Raw genomic sequence first — 15,229 nt, 5'->3', positions numbered from 1 at the left:
CCCTAGCCCCCTCTCTTGGCACTGAGATGAGGGGGGGTGGTTACCGCGGTGACACCTACTCTCTCTCAAAGCCCAAGCCACAAGCTGCTTACCGCAACACCTGTTACTATGAGAGGTGTGTGTCCAGCAGTGGTAGCTCAGAGGTGTGTGTGTGTGTGTGTGTGTGTGTGTATGTGTGTGTAGGTGCCAGCCATAGTTTTACCTATATCAATTATCCTGTTAGTAATGTGACTGCTTAGTCTACTTAGAAACAAAGATCATTTGGACGTTAAAGATACTTAGAATTGACTGAGCATTTGTATTCTGTGTTGAATCATGCAATGCTCATAATACACTTGATATATATATGCTGCCTTCAAGTTAGTTCCATTTTATAGTGACCCCATGCAAAACTGAATGAAACACTGCCCAGCCTGGCACCATGCTCACAGTTGCCCCTATTTTTGAGCCCATTGTTGCAGCCACTGTGTCAGTGTATCTCTTTGAGGGTCTTCTTCTTTCTGTGACTTTGTCTCACATCTGTGGACATGTTATCAGGAGAGACATCCCCCCAAACAAACAAACAAACAAACAAACAAACACCACCATTGAGTCCATTTTTGACTCATAGCAACCCGGTAAGGTAGGGTAGGGTAGAACTACACTTCTGGGTTTCTGAGACATTGGATCTTTATGGGAGTAGAAAGCCTCATCTTTCTCCCACAGAGCAGCTGGTGGGTTTGAACTGCTGACCTGGTAGTTAGCAATCCAACACATAAATCCACTGCTCCACCAGGGAGGGCTCCTATGCAGGAGAGACCAGTCCCTGGCAAAGGACATTATGCTTGGTGAAATAGAAGGGCACTTACATGGCACAATTTATATCCTTGTCATACAGTTAAAGATCTTCGTAGATCTCAGAGATCTTGTCCAAGCAAATAGGCCCACTGTTAACAAGTGGAGGATCGGGGGCTTACACCCAGCAGCCTCACTCCAGAGGCTGAGTCTGCACCAGCAGACCACTGACCGGCCCGTCTGTAACCCAGCCTCGGAGCTGATGGTTTCTGACAGGCCGCCCTTTCTGTGTGTTTCAGGTTTTGCTGGTCTTCTCGAAGGAAGACAGTCAGAGCGATGGGTTCTGGTGGGCCTGTGACAGGGCTGGCTACAGATGCAGCATCTCGCGGACCCCGGAGTCAGCCCTCGAGTGCTTTTTAGATAAGCACCATGAAATCATTGTCATCGATCACAGGCAAACTCGAAACTTTGATGCAGAAGCCGTGTGCAGGTACTGTACTGATTTCGTGAGCTTAACCAACATCCGCTTCACAGTGGAAGATGAACTTCCGTCACAGGTGTTTCCCTTCCTCCCAGGTTCTCACAAACACGTGTTGGCATCACCAAGCAGTAGCTACAGCGTTCTGGGGTGAAAGCTGTAACTCTCTTGCTTGGTCTCCATTTCCACATTTGGGCGGTGCTGTCTTAGAAAGCATATGCTAGACTCCACAGGAAGCTTCAGGGGTGTCCCGCCCCCCCGCCCCCCACAGGGTTGCTCATATTCCAAGAACAGCATTAAAATCATCCACGCAGTTCTTATTCCGTAGATTCCGTAGGTTTGGATTGAAACCAAATATCTTAATCATTATTCTGTCCCAAAATGAACATCAGCAATGTGTGCAAGAAAAACGATTCCGTCCTTGACACAGATGGTTAGTTCCTACAGCAGCTTCCCAGGCCTGGAGCAAAGGCAGCCGCTGGGCAGGGGCAGAGCGTCTTCCAGGGACCGGCCCCTCTTGTTCACCATGTTCTTGTGCTCGGGAGGGAAAGCGCGCCTGCGCATGAGGAAACGCGCCGCCGTGTAAGCGTGCGTGCTGGGGAGCTGGTGCCTTTAGCTTCGAAGCAAACGAGAAAGAGGTCCCTGATTAAGTGCTAAGCCGGCGCAGCCTCCGGTGCAGATGGAGCTGGGCTCACCCGGACGGTTCCTTCCCGGAAAGTCAAAGGTGGGGAAATGGCTTCCGGGAACGGCCGGGGACCTGAGGCGAGCTGAGTGGAGGAGACAACTTGGTCCTCAGAGACGTTGCCTTTGCTCTCTGGTGGTTCTCAGTGTCCCGAACTTCTTCTCAAGAAAGAACTTCTCTTAAAGCGATGTTCCTGGTCTCCCTGAAGTTGATCTTTTGGCACTGAAGTGCCTACCTACTTAATACTGGGCCGAGTTGGGCATGAAATATTTGGGTAGCATTTTATATATGAAATCTTTTGACATGCTTTTTTGGGAGGCAAAAAATGGAGTCATTTCAGACTCATTAAGACTCCCCCACCCTCACCTCATTTTACTTTTCATACAAGATTTTGTAGCAGACAGAGCACAGTTCTTCGGATACACATGGAATGACTTGAGATAGTAAATGAGTTTTATAGCCGTCTTTTTAGCTGCGAGAAAGCCGGCGGGGCGGACAGGTGTGAGTGTCAACCAGGGCGGTGGCTGTCTGCGCTGCACGGAGAAGCAGCGGGCACCCGTGCATCCTGACGCCCGGCGGACGGAGCTGGGGGTGTCTTTGCGGAGGGTGCGTGATGAGAGCGGGATCCGCCCCGGGCAGATGCACAGTCCTTATTGCCATAGAGGCCCCAGCTCCTTGATGTGGGTGCTACCCTGGGCCTTAACATCCTGCCCCGGCTTCCTAAGGCCCCTGCCCGCCAGCCTCCTGGTTCTTTGGCCCTCTCACCGGGACCGGTGCCTGTAGAGGGATGCGGGAACGCGGTAAGCCGCAGGAGCGCAACCCCATGATGAGAACCTGCCCCCCGCGAAGCCACGAGAGCACCCCCTGACCGTTCATGTTCTCCAGGTGTCTAAGGCCTGCTCTCAGGTCCACCTCTTCCAGTGCAGCCCTTGGGGTGCAACAGGCCACCTGAAGGCGAGGCGTACTTAGTGTTCTCCTGGAGATAAGGGGGCACCCTACAGCACTGCTCCTTTTCATTGGGTGCTAATGGGTATTTCGGCTAAGTAGCTGGCGAACTCCTTACTATAAAGTAAGTGTAGATTTACCCCCGCCCCACTCAAACTCACTGCCTGCCAGTCCATTCTGACCCACAGCGACATCATGAGAGGACAGAGTGAAATGGCCCTTTCAGATTTCCAAAACTGTAACTCTTCACGGGAGTAGAAAGCCTCATCTTTCTCTCAAAAAGTGGCTGGTGCCTTTGAACTGCTGACCTTGTGGTTGGCAGTTCAACATCCTCTGGAACCCTGTAGAGCAGAGTCAGCTATCACAGTGGGTTTCTGAGACTCAATTTTTACAGGAATAAAAGCCTCATCTTTCTCCCACAGAGGACCTGGTGGTTTTGAACTGCCCTCGCAGCTAACCACCAACACGAACCCGCTGTCCTGCCAGGGGCCCTTCGATTCACCTAGGCAAGACCTGTTCTGTAGGGTGACTGGGTGGAGGCTAATCCATGCTAGCACTGGACTTTTCCCACCGCCTGCCTCCTACTCAGCTAAGGCATCCCCTCCAAAGGAGCTGGTTCCAATACCATTTATCCACATGGGAAAACGTCACTTTCGGGGAATAAATACCACGGCTGATCATTGTCTTGAGCCTTCTTCCTCATAGAGTGGGCTCTTAAGGAAGAGTTTGTTTGTTTGTTTGTTTGTTTTGAGAGAAAGAGGGGGAAGAAGTTAGGAAAACCTGGAGTTGTCCACAGTGGGGGAGCAGTGTCTCCTGGAGAAAGGCAGTATAAGCCCCCTACAGTGGGAGGAACAGAAACCAGTAGTGAACTGCCCATAGCTAGCAATAAAAACAAACACCCTTTGCTTCACAAACTGCTCCGGAGTAGCCTGAAGCTCGCCTTCAGTACCTGGAGAGGATGGTTCCTTTATGAGGGATCTCAAAATAAGCAGAGGTCAGCCCAGGGGACAGGTCGAAGCAAGATTCCTCATTTATATTAAGATGCAAGTGTGTGGCCCTTTATTAGAAATTCATCCAACTTGCGACCCCACCTTCCCTAGACAGAATAATCCAGAATCTAAGTAACATATAAGGCATCTAGGGACAGCACTACTAGGGGATTTTAAAATTGCACAGTCTAATTTATTTCAATCCTGGTCTGTTCCTCCAGGAGCCCTGGTGGCATAGTGGTTAAGCATTGGGCTGCTAACCTCGAGGTCAACAGTTCGAAACCATCATCCACTCCAAGGGAGAAAGACAAGGCGTTCTATGTGCATAAAGAGTTACAGTCTCAGAAACCCTCCGGGGCAGTTCTGTCGGGTTGCTATGAGTCTGAACTGACTTCGTGGCAGGGAGTTTGGAGTTTATATTCCGAACAAGGCGCATGCCTGGCACGGGTCAGCTGATGGAGTTACTGTGGCAAGGAGTCTGCTCACCACCTCGCAGCTCCTGCTGATGACCCAGTTTTTCTTTTCAAAATCCATCCATCCATCCATTGTGTCCAGCACATTTGTGCATCTGTTGCCATCATCATTCTCAGAACATTTGCTTTCTACTGCAGCCCTCAGTATCAGCTCCTCATTTCTCCCCTCCCTCCCAAACCCTTGATAATTTATAAATTGGTATTATTTTGTCATGTCTTACACTGTCCGATGTCTCCTTTCACCCACTTTTCTGTGATGACTCGGTGCTTTCAAAGTATTTGAGCACAAACAATGGCACAGCAGAAGGTGGACCGTGCTTCGCACGTCTGGGAGAGGCTTTAACCTGCATTTGTAGACCCAGCTGCCCGAGTGGGTTTCAATCTTTAAGATGAGCTTTCTGAACTGCCTATTATTTGACAAGGAAAAAGATCCAGCCCAATTAGTTCCCTCAAGTATACACCAATGATGAGAGGTTTGGTTTTTTTGTTTTGGTGGTGTTTTTTTTTGCAGGGTGGAGTTTCCATCAGAAACATGGAATTTAAGTGGAATATGCCAATTTTTGAAGTGGAAAATTGGCAGGTCCAACCTGTTGGATAATTGCCTGGGAGTTGTCCTAAGCCCCAAGGACATCTCTTCTCTGCTGTCCTCCCTGTGCTGTCAGACGGTTTTCCATGTAGAGAGAGTTGATTTTGTGCCACGCTGGAGGCGAGGGAGCCCCGCACTGTGTGCACCTAAGGCAGCCCGGGCTGCCTGGCTTGACATGGAGCCTTCTCGTTGCAGGTCGATCCGGGCCACGAACCCCTCGGAGCACACGGTGATCCTGGCGGTGGTTTCGCAAGCGTGAGTGCCCCCTCCGTCGCCTGTGGGCAGCATGTGCCTGATGCCATCCAGTCCCTGAGCTCGAAAAACAATGGCTCTCTCTTTGATCCTCTGATACCCGTCGTCGTGCCCCTGCACTGGGGAGTTTTGTTTGCTTCACAGATTGCTAGAAATATTTCTTCTTTGCGGTTTTGTTTTTCTCTCCATCATGTTTAATGGCTGTTAGCACTCACTCCCACACCTCGGTGAGGGTCGGGGGAGGCTGTTATCTGCTAGAAACGAATCCACAAGCTGGGGCGGAGCAGGTCTGGAGAGAAAAACATTATTCTCGTCTGTCTCCTCTGCAAAGAAAAAAATGGCACAATTGCTCGGTTCTCACAAGACAAGAGGAAAAGTGTCAGCGTGAGGACCGAGAAGGCACTAAATCCAGTGCCCGGACAGCAGTGCCCAGTTTATGTCGAGACTGTTCTGTGGCCAGGAGGATTTATGCCAACACTGGAAGGCAAAGACGAGGACTTGGGCTGTAGGTTTCATTAGACTGTAGGATATGGCACTGACTTGGCCAGGTTTCCTGTGTGAGAGGGCCAATATTTAAAATTTAAAAATCCAAGCAGCCAGGTTGGAATCTTTGCAAGTATCAACATTTGTGGCAGTCACTTAATGGCCTTTGTGAGCTTTAGAGAGACTAGACCTTAGTAAAGGCTGGAGAGCCGCACCGCTTAGCCTCACCGCGACTCGCACAGCCAAGAACTCACACAGGAAGATCTCCCCTCCGACAGGCCGGAGAGCAATCTTCACTCCCAGGCTGTCTTGGGACATGGGAATTCATGATCTGGAAGTCATGCCCTGGTCAAAGACTCCTACCTGGAGTATTTCCTTAGGACCTGTGTTACTTCACTTTGCTTGACCAAACCTTCCACTGGCTGTGATCTCAGAGACTCAAAGATAATGTCCCCATTGGCTGCTTAAGACCTCCCATCCTGGTGGGGGATAGGACACCCCAACCAGGGGAGGGGTGGGGGTGAGTGTGAGGATCTTCAATGTAAAACAGCTCTTCTGTGGTCATCTTTCTTGTATTTAATCTTCTGTGGACAATGAGATCTTTCCAAGGCTTCGAGTCCCAGACCTGGAGACCAGGCACATACTAGGGCCCCACAGCCTTCTTCCCCCAGCTTGGCTTGTTCCACAGACCACAGGATAAAACATTTTATTTTTCCCCTATTCAAAGAGAAAAAATGTTACTCAACCCTGCCAAGTAAAGGTGGCTGTGAATTGTGGTTTCTCACCCAGTTTTCAATGAAAAGACTTCATCTTTCTAAAGATTGGGAAGGAAAAGAAAGAAAAACCCTGAATTTTGGTGTCTTGTGCCACTCAGTTAATGGGATAAGGCTAGAAGATAGTTCATTCCTTTGGAACCCTCTGTGTGCCCTCCTGACTTATCACTCAGAGGTGGATGGAGCCTCGAGTTTATAAGGAAAACAGGGAGGAGTGGGAATCCCTCTTCCCCGAGGGCAGAAATCAGCTGTAGGGCCGTAGAGTCTTTTAGCTGCCCCTCTACCCAGTCACTTTTTTATGCCTCTTCTTGCCTCTTTCCCGCAGCAGGTAGACCCTGGCGGGGCCCTTCTTGTGTAGTGATTATGTGCCGGGCTGCCGTCCGCTAGGAAGGTCAGCAGTTGGAAACCACCAGCCAGCTGCTCTGTAGGAGAGAGATGGAGCCTGTCCAGAGGGAGAGGCTCAGAAACCCACAAGAGGCGGTCCTACCCGGTCCTATGGGGTCGCCATGAGACAAAATTGACTCAGTGGCAACGAAGGTTTTTGTGTTTGTTTTTTCGTAGCCCATCGTAATTGCTAGCTGTCGCAGGGGCCCTGTTTTCCCATTAACAGGGCAGCCTGGCTATTGCAGGTCTTCATGACAGGCCTGGTCCCCCTGAGGTGAACGCCAAGGACTCCTCCTTTGTCTTCTCTTTTCCTTTGTAACTGAGGAACAGCACGCCGCCCCCTGCCCTCCCCTGTCTCTGCACCTGGAAGGCCGGCGTGGGAGTCTGAAGGAAAGTGGGGTCGCCTGTTGGTCAGGACGCCATCCTTGGAGCTAGCACCGTGACTGCCTCATCATGGCTGTCGCTTGGTGTTTCAGCGTGAGGAGTCCTGGTTTGTAGCTGCTGCGTGACCACACTTTCTCCTTTGCTGCAGGTCGGGTGACCACGAAGAGGCCTCCGTCCTTCCGCTTCTCCATGCAGGATTCAACAGGGTACGTAGCTGGTGAGCCAGAGCCTTGCTGGGGGCAGACTTCTTACCCCTGACTAGTCAGTACCACAAAACCAAATTGGCATCTGTCACTGTTAAAGGAATGAAGCCCCCAGGCCGTGAGGGAGATGAATGAATCCTGTTCCATTGGGATAGCGACACGTGACTGCTGGTCAATCTTTTTTTTTTTCTCAACAGTTTTATTGGCACATAGTTTACATATCATGCAGTTCAATCATTCCATCATACCAAGGAACAGTCATGACCACGTCAGTCTTAGAGCATCCTCCCCCCTTTGAATAAATCGTCTTTAACCTGAGTTGTGCAATCACAGTCAGTTCTAGTGCTCTCTCCCCTACTGCCTTCCTTGTTTGCTCCCCCAATCCCCTTTCCCTCCCTATCCCCCCACCCCCTGCATTCCACAGAGCCCCCAGTGTCAGTCATTCTCATTATGCATCCACTCCTCCTGTGCTTCACAGCTGGGAGACCCAACAGAGAACAATAAAAACCAAAATCGTACTAAGGTGGTAAAGCAAACGTCATAATAGTGTGAAGACAAAAATACAAATGATGTGTAAGAAGGAAAAGACCCCCCTAAACACTCAAAAGGGCAGCGGAGAAATCTCTGTCATGGAACAAGTTAGAGATGCTTGCCCCCAGTGCAAATTTAGTTCGTGTCTGTAGGGGGGTCAACTCCCCGAGTGTTGTGTTTGATCCAGCATGAACAAGCTTACAGTGGTCTCTGCCTAATTATAAGGCTGTTTGAGACTCTTGCCTTTGGCTAGAGAAGATCTGCCAGTGGCTCAGTCTGACCATATCCTTCTGCAAATCGGGTGTTCATGACATTAACTCTGACGCGTTTCTCTTCCCCATACTCAGATATTGTCATTGTCATCTGTGGATCACACAGGCTGGTGTGCTTCTTCCATGTGCACTTAGTTGACTCCTCACTCAGATGGCTGCTTATTTGAATCCAAGCCTTTAAGACCCCAGACACTATTCCAATTGATAGCCGGGGCACCCTCTACTTTCTTCACCACACTTTGCTGTAGCACCCTTATCTTCAGTGGTCTTTTCATGAAGGTGTGCGTTGAGCAGGGTCATGATATAAGAACTGACTGTTCTTAAGTTAGAACTAAGATTTCATACAAGCCCCAAACCCATGCCAGGATCTATGATTTTTTTTCCCTGTACCTTGTGAGTTAATACATATGGTCAATGTTTTTTTTCCTCCCGTATTATCGTTACATATCTTTTCATTTTTTTATTGTGATTTCAGTGAATGTTTACAGAGCAACTTAGTGTTCCATCTGAGTTCATACACATTTTTTTGGTGGCATTGATTGCAGTCCACACAGTGTAAAGCATTCGTCCCAGCTCCTCCTCGTGTTGCCTGTTTCCCTTCGTCCTTCTTCCTATCCCTTCCTGCCTTCTGAACGTTGGTTGTCCCTGGGCAAATGCTGCTCTGTTGGTCTTGTATGGTTGGTTGGTCGGAAGTGTCTACCTCCCACTAGTACTACTCACTGAATAGGCCCACTCTCATAGGTTTTGTTGGTCTCTGTCTGACCAGTAAGCCTGGTCTTCTTTATGATTTTGGGGTTTGTTCCACATTTTCCTCCTACTCTACCTAGGACCTTCTATTGTGATCCCTTTCAGAGAGTTCAGTATGTAGAGCTGGGCACCATCTAATTCCTTTGGTCTCAAGGATGACTTTATACATCGTGGCTACAGATATATAGTGATACAAAAACACCTTATAGTAGATCAAAATTCTGTAGTCCCCAAGTAATTTTATTTGTGAGATAGAGAGAAAGAACAGAGAGTTTGATCATATATAAACAAAGCTATAAAAACCAACATCTGGGTGCTGTGTTTACCACTATAACTTTCTCCATAGGGATATATACAGTATGGGAGAAAGCTGAAGGTTTGAGTGGACACGTGTATGTGTGTGTATGTGCTAATATAAAGAAGATGTAATGGAATGGATTTTTAAAAGAACGATAAAAGACAAACAAAGTAAAGATGCTTAAAAGAAGGTGTTTTTATGTGGAAGTCTTTCTGTACTACAAATGTTTTGTATTTGACTAAGGTTGACAGTTGGGGCCCACCTAGTGGTCCCACAGAGAAAAAGCTTGAAAGATTCCAGTCATGAAAACCCTGTGGGGTCATAGAAGAAGCACACCAGCCTGTGTGATCATGAGCAGCCAAAGGGATCAGTTATCAGGAATCAAAAAACAAAGAAATCATATCATTGTGTGCTCACCTCCATGATATGATCGCTGAAGAGAAATAGGTACATAAACAAATGTGGTGAAGAAAGCTGATGGTGCCCAGCTATCAAAAGATAAAATGTCTGGGGTCTTAAATGCTTGAAGGTAAACAAGCAGCCATCTAGCTCAAAAGCAACAAAACCCACATGGAAGAAGCGCACCAGCCTGTGTGATCACAAGGTGTCGAAGGGATCAGGTATCAGGCATCAAATCACAAAAATCATATCATTGTGAATGAGGGGGGGAGTGCGGGGTAGAGACCCAAAGCCCGTTTAGAGACCACTAGAGATCCCCTTGCAGAGGGGTCTCGGGGAGGAGACGAGCTAGACAGGGTGCGATGTAGCAACAATGAAAAATGCAACTTTCCTCTTGTTCCTAAATGCTTCCTCTGCCCCCCACTATCATGATCTGAATTCTACCTTGCAAGTCTGACTTGACCAGAGGGTGTACACTGGTACAGATAGGAACTGGAAACACAGGGAATCCAGGGCAGATGATCCCTTCAGGACCAGTAGTGTGAGTGGCGATACTGGGAGGGTGGAGGGAGAGTGGGTTGGAAAGGGGGAACCGATTACAAGGATCTACATGTGACCTCCTCCTTGGAGGACGGACAACAGAAAAGTGGGTGAAGGGAGACGTCGGACAGGGCAAGATATGACAAAATAATAATTTATAAATTATCAAGGGTTCATGATGGAGGGGGGAGCAGGGAGGTAGGGGAAAAAAAGAGGACTTGATGCCAGGGGCTTAAGTAGAAAGCAAATATTTTGAGAATGATGAGGGCAATGAATGTATAAATGTGCTTTACACAATTGATGTATGGCTTGTGATAAGAGTTGTATAAGCCCCTAATAAAATGATTTTTTTTTAAAGAATGTTGCTATGAGTCAGATCCTTAAAAAAAAAGAAAGAAAGAAAGAAAACCCTGTGGGGCCATTCTGCTCTGCCACACCTTGGGGTCACATGATCAGAACAGGCCCAACAGCAATGAGGTCTTATATTTTACAGTATTAAAGGAAAGCAAAATCTTAGAGAAAAAGATATGGGAGGTCTCACTTTGTGGATTTGATTTTTTTAACTAACATGGATTATTCCTATTAAAAAAATGTTTACCTTTGAAAACTAATTAGTTGGGTCCCTGAGTTGACTTATGTTACTCTTGTGGGTAATTTAAACTCAAGTAAATGGCCCGTCATATCCTGTAACCTCTTGGTTTAAACAAATCTTAACAAAGAAAAATTCTTTGAGTGACAATTATATGAATAACTCATTCAACTTGAAGATTAAGATTCACTACTCCAAGTGGACTTATTAGCAATGAACTAGACTTGCCAGTTATCTCCAAGTCTCTTGATAGATGTGCTGATGGCTCTTCTCACGGAAGACCGTCACCCATAGGGTGCCTGCCTCCACCTGGTGAGTCCTGCACATCCTCTGGGTGCTTCTAGCCCTGGTGCTTTGCTCCTCTGCGGTCTGAAGCGATCCCGTCTTGGCTGTGCCTACGGATGCCTTTGTGATGCAGTTGTCTTGTGCTGTAGTGTGTGTTAGTGTCACAGTAGCAGGTCTTAAAACAATACTCAAGGCACGATTTCATGAGGTGCCCTGGAAAGGGATGTTTCTCGTTAGCAATAGCCTTCATTCGTCCACACTTGCCTTGCGTGTCTGTCATCTCTCGTCTCAAAGGTTGGCATTTGGTTCATTATTTGCCGTGATGTCTTGACAAGAATGTCTAAGACAGTGCCTTTGATCTGGGGAACAGAGAGTCAAAAAACAAGGCGGGCAGGCAGGCAGGCAGGCGGGCAGGCAGGCAACAGCAGCCGGGTGGCCGAGGCAGGGTTTCTTCACTTGGTCCTTTTCTGAGAATGCACGCTCACATTAGTCAGTTCCTCAGAGTGGCAGTCGGGACCCGAGAGCACAGGTGTTCAGATGGCACAGATGGGCACAGATGTTCCTCATTACCTGGGGCAGGTTGGAGGCGGCAGCGACACCCCGGACGCTACCTCAGCTACAGAGCGTCCGTTCAGAATTCTGCTTCCAGTGTAGCCTGCCTGCCCCCTCTCGCAGGGTATACAGGAGAGAGGAGGCCCGTCCTGAGGGCAAGCAAGCTGTGGCGAGACAACGTGGGAGCAAAAGCGGTACCTCGAGGAGGGAAGTCGTTTCACACATCAGGCACATCCTGTGTGTGCTGCTCGGGAAGGGTTGAGGTTTCTGTCCTGGTGTGGTGCCGACATTCACCGTGAGCCCCCATGATCCAGCCCCCTGTGGGCCCAAGGATGGCACCCGTGTCAGGGTCCCCCTGGTTTGGTGTGATCATAGGCCCTTAGCCAGCTAGGTCGGTGCACCCTGAACCAGTCTGGGCTCTGCCCCAGGGGGCTCACTGTGCCCCCAGTGCGTCCCTTCCTGAGTTTCTGGGGCGTGAGGGCCTGTGAGGCTTATCTCCAGGTGACTGGTCTCCTTTTTTGGGCAAAATCCTGCCTTTGGCAACTCTCTTCCCAAACACCCTTCCAAATATGCCAGCTATCCCTGCCTTCTGTGCGGCTTGTTTCCCATCTCTGGGTTGTTTTGAATGCATTAAATCACTTGCTGAAATTCAGCCCTGTGTTGCTCACTAATTGACTGGTCCCTGAGTGGGGATCCGGGGAACACGTTGTGCCGCAGCTCTTCCGCAGCCAGGTCCCAGAAGCCCTTGTGTGCGTTAGGGGCTGGCAGCCGGGATGCTCTGCAGCCAGGCAGTAGCCAGCGGCCCCACACAGGGCAGTGCCGCACTTTGAAATTCACCTTTCCGGATCCCTGTAGGTTTGAAAAGATCTTATTCAATCCGGTGAGGACTTAGGGCACAGGGGCGAGCCAGGGGACATGGCTGTAAAACAGTTCCGCACCCCTGAGACACGGCACGGGAGGAAGTGGGGAGCCAAGATTTATTATGTTTCGGGCTAGCTTCTTGGCGATTGACTTAATCCTCATCTACATATTTCATACCCCCGGTTTTGTTTTCTTGCAAAGGAGAAAATAAGCTCCAAAAGACTAAGGAGCTTACCAGACTCCTGACAAAGTCAAGATGCGACGCTAGTGCTAACTGCACTGTCAACTCCAGCCCGGGGCCGCTCAGACAGTATTCCCCAACCCATTCAAAAAGCCTAAACGGGGGTTCTGTGAAAAGGGTGTCTGTGATCAGAGCCTGGGGTCTCCCAGAGTGTCCCGTGCACGCCAGTAACACTGCCCGGTAGCTCGGCCGTGCACAGAGGCCCAACACTACTTACCTCACTTTTTCAAAATGTACTTTATCAAAGCAGCTTAAAAAAAAATTCGTATAATGCAAAATGCTATCTGCTGTTGTTGTTGTGAGGTGCCACCAAGGCGGTGCTGCCTCCGAGCAAGCCCATGTGCAGCAGAAGCAAACGCCGCCTGCCCTCAGCCCTCCTCACAAGTGCTCTTGTGTTTGAGCCCGGGGTTGCAGTCACCGTGTCCGTCCACCTCACCGCGGGCTTTCCTCTTTCTCGCTGCCCTCCACTCTACCGAGCATGCTGTCTTCTCTGGGGACGGGTCTCTCCCACAAAGCCTCACCATCCTCACCTCGAAGGAGCATTCTGACTGCCCTCCTTCGAAGGCTGATTTGTTTGTTCTGTTGGCCGCCCACTGCACTTTGAATGTTCTTCTCCAGCACCACAGGGCAAATGCACTGATCGCTCTTCAGTCTTCCTTGTTCAATGTCCAACTTTCACATGCGTATGAGGCGGTAGAAAATACCGTGACTGGGTCTGGCACACCTGATAGATATTAATGTTTCATAGCCTCAGCTTACAACCCTCAGGGCTTTGCCCAAACTCTTAAAACAAACCCACTTCCATGGAGTTGATGCCAACTCATAACATAGAGGACTAGCCCCAGTGGATTTACGAGACTGTAATGCTTTATGGGAGTGGAAAGCCCCATCTTGTGCCCCCAAAGTGGCTGGTGATTTTAAACTGCTGACCTTGCAGTTAGCATCTCAACGAGGTACAACTATGCCACCAGAGCTTTGTAGAAGCTGATATGTTGGCCTCACTCATCCAAAGGCTAAGTGCGAACTCTGATGGGAGTCCCCAGGAGGTGCACATGGTTAATACACTCTGCTGCAAATTGCAAGTTTGGGGGTTCAAGAAGCAAGGCTTAGGCAGCCTTAGAACACCCCCTCCCTTTTTTAAGTCATTTCTAGCTGGAATAGCGGGGTACCAGAGGCATAGGGAAAACCGGGAGTCCTTTAAGGAATGCATGGTGGAGATAAGAACAAGGGTGGTGATTCTTACCGACCGCTCCTGCAGGAGAAAGCGAGGCCGTCAGCGCCACTGGAGGCCTAGTCTCAGGAACTCTAAGCAGCAGCTCTACTCTGTCCTAGAGAGTTGCCTATGAGTTGGCATTGACCAGTGGTAGTGAGTTTCATTGTTTGGGCTCTTTATCTGCCCCAGATGTGTAGAAAGACAGGGGCATGGGAAGAATGGCTCAGGGTGGGTGAGGGGTGTGTGATTTGGAAGGGCTGGGTTCTGTCTCTGGCCAACTTGGTAGAAAAACTTCTAAAACATATTTCCTCTGCCAGGGCTTTTCTAGCTCTCTGAGAGGGAAAACCTTGAACTGTAGTTATTACCTGTCTTACTACTGACTAGTTCGTCAGCCATGTGCTTAGAACAGTTTGCCTGGTGTGTGTGTGTGTGTGTGTGTGTGTGTGTGTGTCCAATAGAGGAAAATGGAGGGCACCTCCCCTTTTCCTAAGCAGACCCGTCCTTAAACCTGTCGGCTATGGCCTGCTGCCTTTCCCTTTCTCCTTTCTTCATCTCACTGAGCATTGACAGACTCCTAACAGGGAGTGCTCAGCGTGAGCCTCTTCTACACAGTGTAGCACATATAAGCAGTGTTTTTAAAATGACTTTTGGATTTCTAAGTAAAGGAAGCTGTATGATTTGCTTACCTGCCTACTCTGTGTGGAACCCTGGGCTGGGCCGTCTGAGCATCAGGAAGGGAAAGAAGACTGACCTCCACCGGGGGGTCACATCCCCATGTGTACAGACTTCAGCATATCCAGTGTGGGGCTGTAGATGGTCATTCTCACTCCCTCCCATCGAGTCGGCTCATTGAAACCCTAGCGGACAGGGTAGAACTGCCCCTATGGGTTTCTGAGACTGTAACTCTTCACAGGAGAAGAAAGCCTCATTTTCTTCTGTGGAGCAGCTGGTGGTTTCGAACTGCTGACCTTCTGGTCAGCAACCCAACATAGCCCACTATGCCACCAGTGCACCTTGATCATCATTAGTATAATATAAAGTTAAAAAACCTTAGTAATGAGGAAGGTTGAGAGGCATACTTCAGCCGGGGTTGTTTATTTTCTGATAAGCGTTTGCAATGATGTTTCTGACTCCTTTTAATATTAGCTGCCTTGTTAATTTCTCCGAATTTGAATAACCATTTTCAAGACACCTCCAGACTTGTTCTATTCCATTCCATCTTACCCACTCCTTGTGTTATGTAACAGAGTTACCTGGGGCTAGGGACGTGTTAAGCTCCTCTATCGGACTCTTTA

General features: G+C 49.0%; 1 protein-coding gene across 1 annotated transcript in view; it reads left to right on the top strand.

Moving 5' to 3' along the window:
- Nucleotides 1–15,229, top strand: part of PDE8B (phosphodiesterase 8B) — a 164,580-nt gene that overhangs the window by 27,342 nt on the left and 122,009 nt on the right. Inside the window, exons 3-5 of the mRNA XM_045285214.1 lie at nucleotides 1,074–1,264; nucleotides 5,123–5,182; nucleotides 7,352–7,420. Coding sequence (XP_045141149.1) covers nucleotides 1,074–1,264; nucleotides 5,123–5,182; nucleotides 7,352–7,420 — 320 coding nt within the window. The remainder of the gene's footprint in view (nucleotides 1–1,073; nucleotides 1,265–5,122; nucleotides 5,183–7,351; nucleotides 7,421–15,229) is intronic.

Source organism: Echinops telfairi, unplaced genomic scaffold (genome assembly GCF_000313985.2).
Source record: "Echinops telfairi isolate 266 unplaced genomic scaffold, ASM31398v2 ScPeMD7_7469;HRSCAF=8507_1, whole genome shotgun sequence".
NCBI lineage: Eukaryota > Metazoa > Chordata > Mammalia > Afrosoricida > Tenrecidae > Echinops > Echinops telfairi.
Note: the sequence above shows the minus strand (reverse complement) of the source record. Positions and strands in the feature narration are given on the sequence as shown.